The 14,885-nt window shown below is 55.1% G+C and overlaps 1 protein-coding gene across 10 annotated transcripts; it reads right to left on the bottom strand.

Moving 5' to 3' along the window:
- Positions 1-6,133: 6,133 nt before the first annotated feature.
- On the bottom strand, positions 6,134-14,435 carry LOC114883312 (synaptotagmin-15-like). 10 transcript variants are annotated; one of them, XM_029200993.1, is made up of 8 exons: positions 14,331-14,435; positions 13,121-13,313; positions 12,407-12,549; positions 11,163-11,458; positions 9,501-9,668; positions 8,756-8,879; positions 7,592-7,771; positions 6,134-6,667 (listed from the first exon to the last, which is right to left on the bottom strand). In XM_029200993.1, exons 1-8 carry the CDS (start codon positions 14,335-14,337, stop codon positions 6,525-6,527), a joined length of 1,254 nt encoding a protein of 417 aa, XP_029056826.1. In that variant the 5' UTR covers positions 14,338-14,435; the 3' UTR covers positions 6,134-6,524. The 10 variants fall into 10 exon arrangements, 9 of the variants coding, with proteins under 9 accessions (XP_029056826.1, XP_029056825.1, XP_029056823.1 ...); XM_029200992.1 differs by having other exon boundaries at positions 9,495-9,668; XR_003790532.1 differs by having other exon boundaries at positions 8,760-8,879; positions 9,495-9,668; positions 12,407-13,313.
- Positions 14,436-14,885: the final 450 nt, after the last annotated feature.

Here is a 14,885-nt window from a genome sequence, read left to right on the forward strand (position 1 = left end):
ATTTTCATTTTAGCCATTCTAATGGGTATAAAGTGGTTAAAAAAATCAGGTTAGTGGCTATTTTGGTGGGAGAGGGGAAGGTAGTCTTTGGGAGCGGGTGCAAGGGAAGATTCTGGGAGGGCTGGTTTACCAGTTAGCAATTGCCTCGCAGCTCTGAGGTAAGGAGATAGGCCCCAGGCTGAGCAGCTGTAGCTGATCTCCTGCCAACGTTTTGAGATGGGATACCAGCAGGAGCAGTGGGCCCTGACTGGGTGCGTTCTTGTGGATTTCCTGGCCTGACACAAGCTCAGAGAAGGCCCTCAGTTTAGGGGAAGGACAAGAGGGAGAAGATGCCTGCTGGAACCCATCTTGGCTGAGCGATGTGCCCCACACCAGGACCAAATATGGAGACGATTGGCCAAAACCAAAACCCAGAAAACTGACCCTATATAAGCAACCTAAGTTGCCCCTATTGCGCGCAACTCACTCTGAGCCCGACTGTGTGCTCCTCCAAACGTATTTTGTTTTTTCCACACATACACTGCCTCTTCCATACGTATTTTGCTTCTAATAAACGCTTTTATCTTTTTCACAGCCTTGGTCTCTTTGCTAAATTCTTCAAAGAAAACAAGAACTGAGGTCCTTTTTCCAGCTTTTCACCTCCGGAATCAGCTCCAAATTCGTCCTTCAATATATGCTCTGCAGACGGAATTCCCTTAAGCGTCTCTCCTTCGCAGTGAGTGTGATGCTAAACAGTAGAGGGCGCTAGAGATACATTGAGGGAGGCAGGCGCTTTTCTTGCTGTTTCAGTAGCCGCGCATCAGTCCAGATTTGAGTGCGAGGACACCGACCGGGTGGCGCTCTGCTCCGGCCACATTCCCTGGACGCCGCCGGTCCCTCCACCAGCTTGCGGCCGGCCTGGCCCGTCAATAATGTTCCCATAGCCCTCCTGACAAGGAGGCCACCAGCTCCAGCCCCCTATCCGGTCTGCACCGGTGTGCCACCCACCCATCATCTACTCACTGCGTTTGTCCTATCAGATTTGTCAATCAGCAAACCGGTAAAAACATATTACCAAAGGACAGACAGAAATCAAATCTGGTCACTTGCTGGATTATACTTCATCAGTGGAGATGAACAGATAATTTATACAGACAGGAGTGAAAGAAAGGAAAGAGGAAAGAATGGAGGGCGGGAGGGAGGGAAGAGGGGAAAAAGGGAGAATGAAATGTGGAGAAATGCACAGCCACCAAAGGTGCACAAACAGAAGCGGCTCTATCCAATAGGCCCTTAAAAGTCCTTTAAAGGATCCCAGGCTGTGGGACTGTTTTGGCACTACACCGTCGCTTTTTTGAGGTTTCTCTGGCTATATGTGATAACGACACCATTTTTAGACATCTGGAGTCTGATTCAAATTCCTTCTTCACCACTTCCTAGTTCTGGGGCCTGAGAGATGGCATCTCCTCCCTGATGCGCACTTTCCTCACTTCTAAGTGTGGGGCAGTTTCTCCTGGACCGCTGTGGAGTTTAACAAGCTGATGGTGTGCAATGACCTAGTACAGTTCCTCAGAGCCAGTGCCTTTCTCCCCACGTTGACAGTCACTCCACTCTGAGAAACCCAACTCTGAAATTGAGAGGGGAGAGTGATCTGAGCAAATAATTCCATACTTGAAAATTAGGGGGAAAACCCCATAATAAGTAGATATTCCAATCTGTCTTCATAAAGGCATATTAAATTCAATTAAGGGGCTTCCCTGGTGGCGCGGTGGTTGGGAGTCCGCCTGACGGTGCAGGGGACGCGGGTTCGTGCCCCGGTCCGGGAGGATCCCACGTGCCGCGGAGCGGCTGGGTCCGTGAGCCATGGCCGCTGAGCCTGCGCGGAGAGGCCACAACAGTGAGAGGCCCGCGTACCGCCAAAAAAACAAACAAACAAATTCAATTAGGAAATATATCCATTTTGTTGAAAGACCCAGCCTTATAGAATGTAATCAGCAAAATACTTGGTCCTTTTTTCCCCAGTCATCCATTCAAACCTGCTTGGCAGGGAGCTTCTCCCTGCCGTTTGGATAAAATCTAGGGCAAGTCCCATGACTTTTCTGAGCACTCTTATGTAACAATAAATTTTCCCCATAACTTCTACTTGCAAAAACAGGTTATGTTCAGCACTTGAAATGTCCAGTCATCCAGTGATCCAAACCTCCAACTTCATTTATTTTCATTTTAAATTGTTTACGGGTGTATAGTTGCTTTACAATGTTGTGTTAGTTTCTACTGTACAGCAAAGTGAATCAGCTATACATGTACATACATACCCTCTTTTTTTGGATTTCCTTTCCATTTAGGTCACCACAGAGCATTAAGTAGAGTTCCCTGTGCTATACAGTAGGTTCTCATTAGTTATCTCCAACTTCATTTAAAGTGTACGCCTCCCCCCTCACTTCTGCCCTGACCTGGGCTCATGCCTATAGCAGGCCACAGCAGAAGATCGGCTTGGAGCGCTGTTTTCCTGTTTCTCCAATTTGTGCTCCCACTCCTCTTTTCCCAACTTGCTAACAGGGATTTCTGATCATCCACACAGGGGCAGGGAGGGGGTATGGGAAGGCCACCTAAGGGGCAGGAGAGGTTCTAACATGACCAGTTATGAGCTAGAGTACTCACGAGGGTTCTTCAAGAGCCTCCTTTCTCTGCAGGTTCCTGTGACTCAGGTTTGCCCCAGAGTGTGGGTTGGCACACAGCCCCCTCCCCATCCCCTTTAAAGGTCTTATTACATTTTTTGGAAATGGAAGTCTGGAAATTATGCTTCCTGACACTTACGAACAGGGTTCCAGGATGAGTTTACCAAATGTGAGACACTCAGGTGAAGCTAGAGAGTGGAAAGAAGGTAAAAAATCATCCTTTTCTCCCTTTGACTGTGACATTTATGACAGCAGGATGCTCAAGGCTCTTGCAGTAATTTGAGCAAAGAATTTGTGCAAATTCTGCCCAGTCATCATTATGGGATACCAAATAGGCAGCAATGGCTTTGAGACGTGGCAGCAGCTACGAGGCAGGGAGGTCTCCTCCTTAGGGACCGCACCTGCACAGCCAAGCACAGGGCCTGGCTTTCCTCATTTCTAGGGAACATCAGTATGGTGCACTGAGTTATCACCCCAATCCTTAACCCCCCCCCCCCCCCCCCGCGTAGCTGTATCCATTGCTATGGTGTTTTGCAGTTCCTCTCACAAAAAGTGTAGTTTACCTCCCTGCCCCTTGATTTTGAACTTGGCCACATGACTTACTTCAGCCGATGGGATATTAGGTGACACAACACAAGCAGAGGGTAGAAATGTGTTTGCCCTTCTTCTGCCTTCCCCATGAGAAGAGCTTTCCCTGGGTAGCTGCTGCCCCTTCAGCTGGAGCTCAGAATGAACAAACATGGAGCAGGCCTGGATGAGGACCCAAGCCTGGCCAGACCCACAGCTTGAAAGCGAGTTGCCTAACCTAGATCAGCCCACACTCAGCTGACCCATAGATGTGTGAGAAATAAATGCTCATTTTAGTATAACACCGAGATGTTGAGATTGTTTGTTATGCACCATTATTCCAAAAATAGCCAACTGATACAAGCAACTTTTCTCCTTTTAGCTTCATCAGCCTCCCAAGAAGGCTGTGTAACTTGTGTCATCAAATTCCCTGTATAAAATCACTCTTTGCTAAGAATTCTTTTTCTGGGAGAAGAATTCTTAGAAAATAATTATTTTTCTGCTTGAGTCAGAGTTATGTTCATTGCTGAGAACAACTAGAAAACCTGAACAAAATACAGAAAACTTCTTTGCTGAAGAGCTGCCAAGTTGACAAGCATTTGGTGGACCATGATTTCAGAAGAAGGAAAACACAAGGAGATGAGCTGACGTTCTGTGAACCACTTTTCCCTTCAGGAAACTTGCTGATTCTAGTTAAGAGGCTGAGCATTTGGACAGAGGGCCATGGCTAAGAGGCAGAAAAGGCAGCAGACACTCTGCAGCTGGAGAGACAAGACACTGGAGATTGGGGTTGCCAAGGCAGCTGGGGCTGGAGGGGCCAAGATGTCAGATAAAAGGGAGACACAGAAAAGAAATTCTAGGGAATTCCATGGCGGTCCAGTGGTTAGGACTTGGCACTTTCACTGCGGTGGCCCAGGTTCATTCCCCATTCTGGGAACTAAGATCCTGGAAGGGATGCTGCGTGGCCAAAAAAAAAAAAAAAGAAAGAAAGAAAAGAAAAAGAAGTTCTGAAATGTGAATAACATTTTAAAGCCGTTGAAAGAAAAGGAAATGTCAACCTAGAATTCTATATTCACAAAAGTTTTTGGTGGATTTCTTAGGATTTTCTATATACAAAACCATGTCATCTGCAAATAAATATAGTTTTACTTCTTCCTTCATGATCTGGATGCCTTTTATTTCCTTTTCTTGTCCAGTTACCCAGCCACTGCAATTTGGCAAGAGATAAAGAAGGCATAAAGATTGGAAAGGAAGAAGTAAAACTACCATTCACAGAGGCCATGACTATATGCAAAGAAAGTACAAAGAATCTACAGACAAACTATTACAAGTGACTTGAGCAAGGCCACTCACTAGGTACAAAGTCAACATACAAAAATCAATAGAATCTCTCTATATTGGAAACAAACAAATATAAAACACCTAAGAATAAATCCAAGAAAAGAGGTGCAAAAACACGTTCCTGAAAACCATGAAACATGTTTAAGGAAACTTGCAAAAGACTTAAAGAAATAGAGGGATACACCATGTTAATGGGTTGAAGATTCAACATTGTAAAGATACCAAATGGCCACCAAACTGATCTATATACTCCATGAAGAATCCAACCAAATTCTAGCACATTTTTGGTGTGGAAATTGAGAAGCTGGTTCTAAATGTTTTATGGAAATGCCAAGGCCTTCGTTCTGCTGGGGTCACCTTGTGGACAGTATCGAGATAGCCCAGGCTGGCTGTCGTCTCTGGTCTACGGGAGGCACTTGTGTATTTTTTACCCTGACTGCATCTGTAGACGGGGGCCAGTCCAGTATACCACCCCCACCTCCCCATCAGAGCAGAGAGCCTGCCTGTCTCTTGCCATTGAGATTTTTCAACCGTGAGTAGGCCATACCCGTCCATTCTGTCCTGCAAAGGGAAAACTTACCAACTTTTCCAAGTGGCCCTGGAAAGGTCACTGACAGCCATGAACCTCCCCTTGAAATGTGGAGGTGGTTGGCACCTGTGGTTTCATGACCCCAGGTGAAAGCGGAACAGTTCCATTTTAGTAGCTGGCTATACAAACACACAGAGAATGCCTATTATGTGTGTGCTACAGCACTATTAGAAATTCCTGGAGCGTGGACTACATTAAAAATGTACCCGTGAAATAAGTGAGGAAAAGCAAACACAAGGTATTCTGTGTGTATGGACCACCACCAGCAAAGCTTATATTTGTGCATTGGCACAATGGAGGTGAAGTCAAAGAGGCACAAACCGACGTCAACATTCACTACTTGCTTTTGCAGAAGTTGCTTCACTGCCTAAGAAAAGAGAAGATTCTGTTTTAAGTGTTGTTCGAATTACACAGTAACGAGGCTTGGATATGCAAGTTTAGTAGCATTTGGGTGAAAATACAAACTGCCTGATAAGTAACAGTGACAAGCACAAGGGCTGCCGGTGACCTTGAGTACATCTTCACGGGAAGTTGAGGGAACTTCCATCTTAATGAAGTTTACACCGACACCTACCACAACACAATAATCATAGTGGAATTGCTAGGTTTACGGGAAAAGCTTTCAGCCCTATGGGCTATGCTTTGGCCACATGCTTTCACCATTTCATGCCCAAAGTGAGAGCCCCAGGAGCGGACGCCCAGAACCCGTCCACCACTTGGTACCTGGGTGGGCTGCTTTCTCCTGCAGGTGTGAAGCGAGTGAGTCGCGATCCCCAGGAGCCTTTTCTCCCAAGCCGTGCTGCCCAGGCATCCTGGGGACTGTTCCGCACCTACATGCTGATCCAGTTTCTCAGACTGTGCTATTTATTGTGGACCAACCGAAATAAACGCTTTGGGCAGTTCATTTTCTCCACCAGGCAGAAGGCAGAGAAACCACAGAGGAAAAAAGTGGAGGCTGAGCATCAACACATCATCAGTTTTCCAAGTTTCCCTGGCACTCCATGCAACGCGCACAGCTATGCTTTCACTCTAGAGGGTATTTCTTCCCAATGCCTGAGATTCCGGTCCAGTTCGAGACTGGGATGACCAGGAGCCAGGATTCCAAGCCCAGGCAGCCCCACGGGTAACGAAGGATGGAATGAGTCGGGAGGGCCTCTCGTGCTGGTGAGATGTAACCCAGCGGCCGCAACACTGTCCTGGCAGGGGCTCTCCTGTCGTCTCTTCTCTCCTGCACATTGGCACTCGTGATCCCCCGGCTCGGGCTGGTCCTGCAGCCCAGTGAGAATGCTGGATGCAGCGTCCAGGCCTGTGGCTGTCAGACCTGGCTGTGGGGAGATAGGGCTCCTGGAGCAGACCCGAGGTCCCTGCCGGGGTCAGGGCTCAGTGGTGCGGCAGAGTGCGTGCCAGCGCCTCACCAGCTCCTTGGGTTTGCTAAGCATCTCGTTCCAGTGCTCCAGCTCTTTGCCTCGGGCGTACATGTAGGGGCCCACCACCACCCGGCCCAACTCGCGGCTCCCTGCGGGGGGGGGCGGGGCGGGAGAACACTGTCATTCTCTGGAGCCCAGAAGCCACATGACCTCAGCCATCCCCAGTGCCTTCCCTCTCTCTCTCTCACTCTCCCCTCGAAGGAAGTAGCCAGCCCCCTCCCTCTTTAACAGCCTTCAAAGAGGTCTTGACTTTGATCTGGAGTGGTAGCTGGCAGGGGAAGGGAGCCCAGGTGGAGAGCCTGCCTTTCCGTTGGGGCACCCACTCTGCCCCCACCCTCCCGGTGGGCCGTCAAACCTGCCTCACATCAAAGAGCTGAGGGAGGAAGGGGCCCCTCCAGAAGGAAGCCGTCTTCCATCAGCCTACTTGTATATTCAGGGGGAGTATCCAACAATGATTTTCACCTACCAACTACCACAGTGGAGAAGGAGCTTAAGCTCTGGCCCATGAGACCAGCTGGCCTGACAGCTCTGCCTCAGTGGCAGTGGACACTGGGGTGGGGGGCAGTATGGGAGAGCAGCCTGGGATAACTCCACCCTCTCATCCACACTGAACCTTACCCAGGACCCTCAAGCCTTGTACAGAAGGCGTGAGGCAACACAAGAGCCCATAAAGACCCACAGCACCAGGTCATTGGGCTGGTGGCACGTAGCTGTGCCATCTCCCAACCTCTCTGGTGATTTGCTCCAGGAGGCGGTAGCAGAGGCCATCCTTTAACCTCTTTCTAGGGTGCTATGGACAATCAAACCGGAGTAAAGCTGGGTGTGAATCGCAGCTCTCTCACTAGCACGCTCCGTGTTCTTGGGCAATTATCTCAGTCTCTCTGAGCGCTAGTTTCCTTAGCGGAGAACAGAAACCATACTGCTCCCTCCAAAGGGTCCGTGCTTCCTGAATGCACAGCAGCTCCTCCTTTGCCCATTGCCCCCACGGCCTGAGGTTAAGGGAGCAGCCTTACTGTCCCCTTTGGCCCTCTGCAGCACTGTCAGGCTGAGGCTCGCCGTGTCCAGCTCGGCAGGGTCGGCCTTGAAGCTGAAGGTCTCGCTGTACACAGGGTTGGCGGAGCCCAGCACAGCCAAAGTCTTCTTGCACTTGACAAACTTGTTGTGGTTCATCAGAGACACCTTGACAAGCACACCTGGGGGGCAGTGCAGACCGCGGGCTAGGAGGGGCGAGCAGGGGCCCAGCCTCCAGCCTGTGGGAGGTCCGGCTGGGAGGGCACATGCCCCGCCTGGGCGCCAGGACCCCATTACTCACAGCTGCTGCAGCCAAAGGGCGTTACAAGAGGAAACGGGGTTGATTACGGGGTTGATTAGTGCACTGCCTGCAGCCGAGGAAACGCTCGGCTCCCTTCCTCTTCTCTCCTCTCTGTCTCCTGAACGCACCCACGGCTGGACTGGCCTTTGTTCCTGGAACCTGGCACCACACTCCCATCCCTCCCCACAGGGGGCAGGTCCTGCCTGCCGGGCGCTCAGGCCTCCTGGGGCCCCTAAACACCTTCTCCTTCAGAGGCCAAGTTTTTTTGGGGGCGGCTTAGATGGGTTTTGGATCCGCAGTGGAGGGTTGAATGCCAGCTTGCTTATAGTGAGCCAGAGGCAGAGACGCATGGGGGCAGACACTGTGTGGCTGGGGGGGTTGACAGTGGGGCGGGACATGCGGGGTGAGCCCAAGCAGGGCTCCTGTGCCCCCAGCTCCCAGGCTCCAGTTGAGTGACCAGCTCTGCACGCAGGGGTGCCCCCGCCACCCCCAGCTCCCGGGGCAGGGGGGCTCAGGGCCTCTTCCTGGAGGAACTGGAACCTTCGCAGAAGGGCAGGGGCGGAGTCAGGCAGCGCAGCAAGGAGCCAAGACACCGCTTTGCGAAAAGGGAGGGGCAAACTTGGTCTCAGGTGTCTTAGGGGTCTTGATGGAGGCCAAGGAGATGCAGCCCTGGGATTCACATAAGGAAGCAGCTTCTCACGCCACAGCCGTGCAGAGCGGGAGGGCGTGGCTCGGGGGGCGTGGCTCGGGAAGCGTGGCTCGGGAGGCAGTGATGCTCCTGGCAGCATATGCGAGCAGAAGCTGGACGGCGGGGGTGAGGGTCCTAAGCTCACGGGGTGAGCCCTGCCCCAGGGCGAAGGCTTACTGACAAAGCTTGTGTCATCCTGGAGGAGTTGGAGGCCCTTGGCTCGCAGCACGATCACCGTGAGGCGGTTCAGGCAGTCGTTGTAGCTGAGGCAGAACTGGAGGTCGCCAAACTTGGAGGGAGACTGGAGAGGCCAAGAGGAAAGCACCCCTGTCACCCTGGTAGGTACTGGAGGCCCCCATGCCCTCCTCCTTCCTCCCAGCAGGCAGGCCCTGGGTACTCCGTGACATAGCCACATTCTCTCCTGGAAGCCCACCCATTTTACAGATGGGGAAACTGAGGTCTGGGGAGTTGAAGGGGCACGCTAAAGATCACACAGTAGTAAGGACCAGAGCTGAGGATTCAAACCCAGGTCTGGGGTATTCCAAGGCCTATTCTGAGCCACCCGGACCCTCACTGGGGGTTGGGGGAAGGGTAGGTAGTTTCCTTGGCTGGTCCGTTTGGGGTGTCATCTTTCACAGCTGTCTGATCTGGATAGGAATCGAAATGTGGATTTTTCAGGATGCTCCAGGTAATCTGACCTCCAGGGCAAAAGAGGCTCAGGCACCCCTCCCTGCCCAGGCTCCACACACCCTCCTTGTCCCACGCAGCTCCGGCCCGGGCCCACCATGCTGAGTCACGCTTGTAGGGGTGGTGGGCAGTATAATGAGGGCTGACACTGGCCAGCAGGTGCTGGGCCACACCTGCTGGCTGTCCACGGTAGTCTGACACATGGTGGCATATGTCTGGTGACCCTGACCTTTACCTCCAGGCTCTCAGCCTCCAGGTCTCTCCAGATGAGCCGACAGTCGCCCGCCAGGGTCTCCGTCTTCAGGGGGAACAGCACCTGGCCCAGGAGCTGGTGCTTCCTCTGCCTGTCCACGTGGTACACCGAGAACCTCAGCACCCTCTGGGTGATACTCTTGCTGGGCACCTGAGGGAGATGAGGGCCCAGCTGGGCTCAGGTGTGGAGTCAGGGGATGGGATGGCGTGGTATGTTCTGGATACAGGATCCTTCCATGAGGGGTGTGTCAACCAGGGACCTGTGCACCCCAAACCCAGGCATCCTCAGGGGACCCTTTGCTGCCGTTGGGCCAGTATCCCGGGGAGGTGGCAGGGTGTGCCAGAGCCTTGCCACGCTGAGTGTGCTCCAAGGACCAGCAGTACACACCACCCCCTGGACCTCAGAAGTGCAGGACCTTAGGCTCCACCCAGACCCATGAAGCAGAATCTACATTTAACAGGGCATCCAATGATTTGCCTACACATAAAAGTGTAAGAGGCTCCCGCACTGGAGCCCAGGGAACCCGCCTGTCTCTGCTACCTGAGTTGGGCACCTGAACAGCCCTCTCCCTGAGACTCAGTCTCCTCACCTGTAAAACGGGATAATGTTTCTTACTCTCTGGGTTATAAAACCACGAATGGCAGATGGTTAATTAATAGTGATTTTCTTCTCTTCTTCTTCTCCTTCCCCTTCCCCCGTAAAGCACAGAGAGGCCAGGAGCAAGTCGGTGCAGGGACAGAGCAGGGAAGTGATGGGTGTAACTACGCAAGCGTGACGTGCGGCTGATCCAAGCCTCCCCACCTTGGATCTGGATGTCCTAAGAGGAGCAGGTTCACCTGTGAATTCTCACAGCCTCGGCACCAGCAGGACAGCCAGGGGCTGGGCCGTGTGCCACCCCTCTTCTCAGTGCTCAGCCCCGGAAGAAGGCAGGAATCACACTCTTCCCAGATGCAGACTGGCCTCTCCTTACCTTGCCAACCAGCCTGCTGCCCTGCTCTTAAAAATGTTTGTCCGGGGCCTCTCGGCAACTCTTGGTTGCTGGCTTCCCGTAAGGGCCCCAGTCACCTGCTGAGGCTCCCAGGCCGCCGTGAGCTTGGCTCAGTGCCCCGGCAGCCTCAGCACCTCCAGACCCTGAGCTCATCCGCCCACCATGCTGCCAAGGCACCACCTGTCGCAAGATGGCTCTCAGGTCCTGCTCTGGCTTCTGACGGGACAGGTGAGTTCCTGCCCCCACCCCAAGGGGCCTGGGGGGTCTCCCCCTCTGCCTTCCGTGGATAACCTTCCCAGAGAGCTCCTCGTGTTCCAGGGCTTTGGGGTGCCTCCTTGAGCTCCATGAGCCAGGGCCTGGCATTCAGTGGGTGTTCCAAGAATATGTTTCTGTTTCTCACCTCCATGCAACCTGGACAGGAGGAGCCTAGCCCTCTGCCCCCTCATCCCTCAAGTCTCTCATCTTCCCCCACCATGCAAGTGTGAGGGCTCTTGTACACCCTGACCTGGCAGGAGGGGTAAAGCAGAGCCTGTGGCACAGGGGTCCTGGGGGCTGCAGAGCCGTGGTTAGCACAGAAGGCTGGGGCTCTCCTGCGCAATGTCTGTCCTTCCCAGGAGGGAGAGGGCCCCAGACCCTGCCCGCTCCGGAGGCCATACCTGAAAGATGAAGTGCTCGTCGAACTGTGGGCTGGTTGTTCCGCATTTGGTCTTGGACTGGCGGAAGCGCCGCTCATCCGGTAGCAGATGGAGCTTCACCAGGGGGCTACAGGGCTCTGAGGGGGCTTGCAGCCGCTGTGCCTGGATCAGGCCCACCAGCAGTCGCTCGGCCTGCTGTTGGTATTCCACAGAGAACCACAGCCGCCCCAGGCAGCCCTCAGGGAAGTGGGTCTCACTTTTGTCCTCCGGGATCTTGTAGAGCTCTGGATTGATGGTCCCCACCACGCATGCGTCTCCTACAACACAGGGGCTGGGAGGACTGGCAGGCCAGGGGAAGGCAGGGGCATGGGGGACAGCAAGCTCTGGGTTCCACTGCCACACCTCTCCTGGCCCAGCCCTTCCTGGCTGAGCTTTGACCAGGCAGTTCACTGGCCTCTCCTGACCACATTCGCCCCGCTCTCTTCTCCGGACTGAACACAGCCCCTCTCTCTAGTGCAGCTCCCCCAAGAGGCCTTCTCAGCACTAAGGCATTCTACATCCAGGCCTGCTCCTCCCTGGGGCTCCTAGCGGAGGCCACAGTATTCATTCAACCCCTGCTCCCGTGACTGACCCCCACCCCCAGAAGTCAGGGCCTGCAGGGCGGGGCGCAGTTCCCAGCATCTGGCCTGGCCCCTTTCCGTGGTGTCCAGAGGGTGTCTCAGTAATATAGTGTTGTCCCTGTTCTTCCTCTTTAAATTAGAAGGGCCCAGCTGATTACTGGGTGGTTCCGGGGAGGCCTTCAGAGCACAGAGGCAGCAGAGAGCTGTGCGCCCAGCTTCCACCATGCCGCCTTCTGCATTGGCCAACCCATCATCCGGAAGCAGGACACAGCACAGGTTCTGCACCCAGGAACACCAGGGTTCCAATTCCAGATCTGTTGCTTACTGCCTCTGTGACCTTGGGCAAGGCACTGTTAACCTCCGGAGCCTCAGTTTTTTAATGTGTAAAATGGGGTGATAATCCCTCCCCCAGCCCCAGAGTTATGGTCTAACTCCAAAATGGCACATGAAGCCATATCTGGCCCAGGCTGGGGTGCGGCAGGCATTTGGTAAACGCAAGCACCTGGAAAGAGTGGTCACTGGGTAACTCTGGCATCCCCAGGGCCATCCAGGCTCTTTTCTGGAGCCAGGCCCATGAAGCCAGATGGGTCCGCCCTGGCCTGAGCAGACCATGACCCCTGGGCAGGCCCTGGTGGGCACACTCACCAAGATTGCTGCGGGTGGCATGAGGCAGGAGCTCCGGGGCTGGGCAGGGGTCCTGTGGGGCCTGGGCCCACTCTCTGCTGCTCAGGGGCACCCAGTCTTGGCTTTGGAGGGAAGGGGGCACCACGAATGGTACACCTGGTGGCCTGTCCAGAGGCACGGAGATGACACGTAGGTGGCTAGTGAACAGTGTGGCCTCAGAGCGCTCAGCCCAGAGGGGTTGAGTGCCAGGCACCGGAGGAGAAAAAGCCAGCCGGAGCCAGGAGGAGGCAAGAGCACCATTTTCTGGGCCCACACCAGGGCACACACACACACACACACACACACAAACACACACACACACACACAGCCAGAGGCAACACCTCTGTCTGTCCACAGCAGTGCTGACTTGGAGAAGGAGCACAGCTTCCGGAGTAGGCCTGCCTGGGTTTGAATGCCTCTTCTGCCACTTCCTAGTTGTGCTATCTGGACCCATTACTTACGTCCACTGAGCCTCACTTTCCTTAGCTGGAAAACGGGCTTCATAACACCTGCCTCACAGCTGTGGTGAGAACTGTGGGGTTTCTTTGTGATAGCTCCCGGCCTGCTGACAGCACAGAGGAGGCCCTCCATAAACAGACCTTTCCTTCCCCACGCCGCTCCAGGGGAAACGCCACAGGGAGGGCCCGAAGCAAGAGCAGGAGCTCCCTTGGCCCCAAGGCCCCAATCCTGCCTCACCTGCTCGCCTGGGTCCTGGCATCCGGTGGGCAGAGCTTGTGTCCCTGTGTGCTGGAGGCAGCCGTGGTCCCTGACAGCTCCTCATAGGCGAACGTGGCGCGAAGCCTCTTCCAGAGACACCGGCTCACCACCATCAACAGCAGCAGTAGCAGCAGTCCCCCAAGGATGCCCCCAATCACCAGGGCCACCTGCTCTGGGGGCAGACACCACCGGGATGTGATGCCTGGGGAAAGCCACTCCCCTTCACACCACTGGCAGGCTGGGGACAGAATTTGAGCAGCAAGCCCACCCCCCTGGGTTAGACCCCAGGGATAACACAGAAGCAGGTTTAATGTATCTGCTGGGGAGGGTGCTGCTGGCTGGGCTCTAATGGGTCTCAAGGAGAAACCATTTCCCTTATGGTCCTAGTGCACTGGACAGAGCTTTCTGGTTTCCCTTGGAAAGCAGCTGGCCCGGGACTTGGGATTCTGGGTGAAATGAACCATTTCCTTGTGCTTCTGCGTAGAAATTAACTCTTCTCTTATGAGAACCGCCATCTTCCCTGGACTCCTGTTCAGGCTTGAGGGTGAGCTGGGCACCCTGCACTTAAGGAAAGCAGGGGAAGGGATGACGCCCTGGGGGGCACTCACAGCCCTACCCTTTGGGTCCTGGAACCTGCTGAGAGGCTGGACTGTAGCTTGAACTCTGTAACTTTCTCTAAAAACCGCTCCCTCCACCGAGCCCTCTCTCACAGCAAGCCCACTTAGCGGAGTCGGTGGGAGACGGTGGAGGGGATGTGGATGAAGATGGGAGCAGCGAGCGTGAGAAACCAAAACACAGGCACTCTGCTACCGGCACCTGCACCCCACACTTGCCCGGACCTGGGGGGCTTCAGTCTGAGCCGGCTGAGAGAGCTCGGACCCTCGATCCTGCGCTAAGCAAGGAAGGTCCGTCTTTCGGGTCACGTGCGGGCGCGGGGCTTCCCAGGCCCTGGGGTCAGGACCCGGTTGGGTGGTGAGAAGGAAAGACACCCACACCTCCTGACCCGCAGCTAGCTGCGATGAGCGGGCCTTACGCTCCATCCCCGCACCCCGCTAGGAGCGGGAGGCAAGGCAGGGCTGCGCCCCAGCAGAGGCCCGCGGGGTGAGGGAAAGTGCTGCAACGGGTGGCTGAGGGGCCGGGGCGCGGAGCGCGGCGCCGGGGTAGCGGGTGAGGAGGCGAGGGCACTTACCCTCCATGGGGCTGCTCTGGCCGGCAGTTGGGGCGCGGGCCCGGGGCTCGGTCGCGCCTCCCGCCGCCGCCGCCGCTGCAGCTGGGCGGGTTTTTAAAGCGCCGAGCGGGGCCGTCGGACGGACGCGGGGGACAGTACCTCGTCGCGCTCCGGTCAGCAAAGAACGGCGGGGGCAGGGACCCAGCTCCCGGAGGCCGCAGCTCCGCCCCTGCCCGGCCCTGGTCGCGGCCCTGGAAGGGCGCGGAGCCGACCATGCGCTCCCGGAACCGAAGGGCTCCGCGCGGGGCGGGGCGCCCGGGGCTCCCCGCGGCTGAGGCGCGAGGGCCAGGTTTCCTGGGCGCAGAGCTAAAGCCTGCTCCGCCCGCGTCTGGTAGACGGCTCCGCACCTAGCTCTTCACCCCTGGCGGCCTTGGCACGCGCTGTGCCCGTCTAGGAATGCGCCTCCACCTTCCGCAGATGCTCTGCAGACTGAGGGCCAGCTCCGACCCCTGCTCCCGGGAGCTTTCGCGGATTTCAGGACCGAGTCTCCACGCCCTGTCCGGCCCCGGCGCTGCG

Source organism: Monodon monoceros, unplaced genomic scaffold, assembly GCF_005190385.1.
Source record: "Monodon monoceros isolate NGI ecotype Baffin Bay Population unplaced genomic scaffold, NGI_Narwhal_1 Super_Scaffold_4, whole genome shotgun sequence".
Lineage (NCBI taxonomy): Eukaryota > Metazoa > Chordata > Mammalia > Artiodactyla > Monodontidae > Monodon > Monodon monoceros.

Excerpts from the sequence above, each read along its gene's own strand:
- LOC114883312 (XM_029200984.1), bottom strand. The coding sequence starts at position 12,878 with ATGGGTCCAGATAGCACAACTAGGAAGTGGCAGAAGAGGCATTCAAAC. Across the intron at positions 9,669-11,162 it reads ACGAGCACTTCATCTTTCAG|GTGCCCAGCAAGAGTATCAC; the intron begins GTATGGCCTCCG and ends CATCTCCCTCAG. Across the intron at positions 8,880-9,494 it reads CTGAGAGCCTGGAGGTAAAG|TCTCCCTCCAAGTTTGGCGA; the intron begins GTCAGGGTCACC and ends TGGCCTCTCCAG.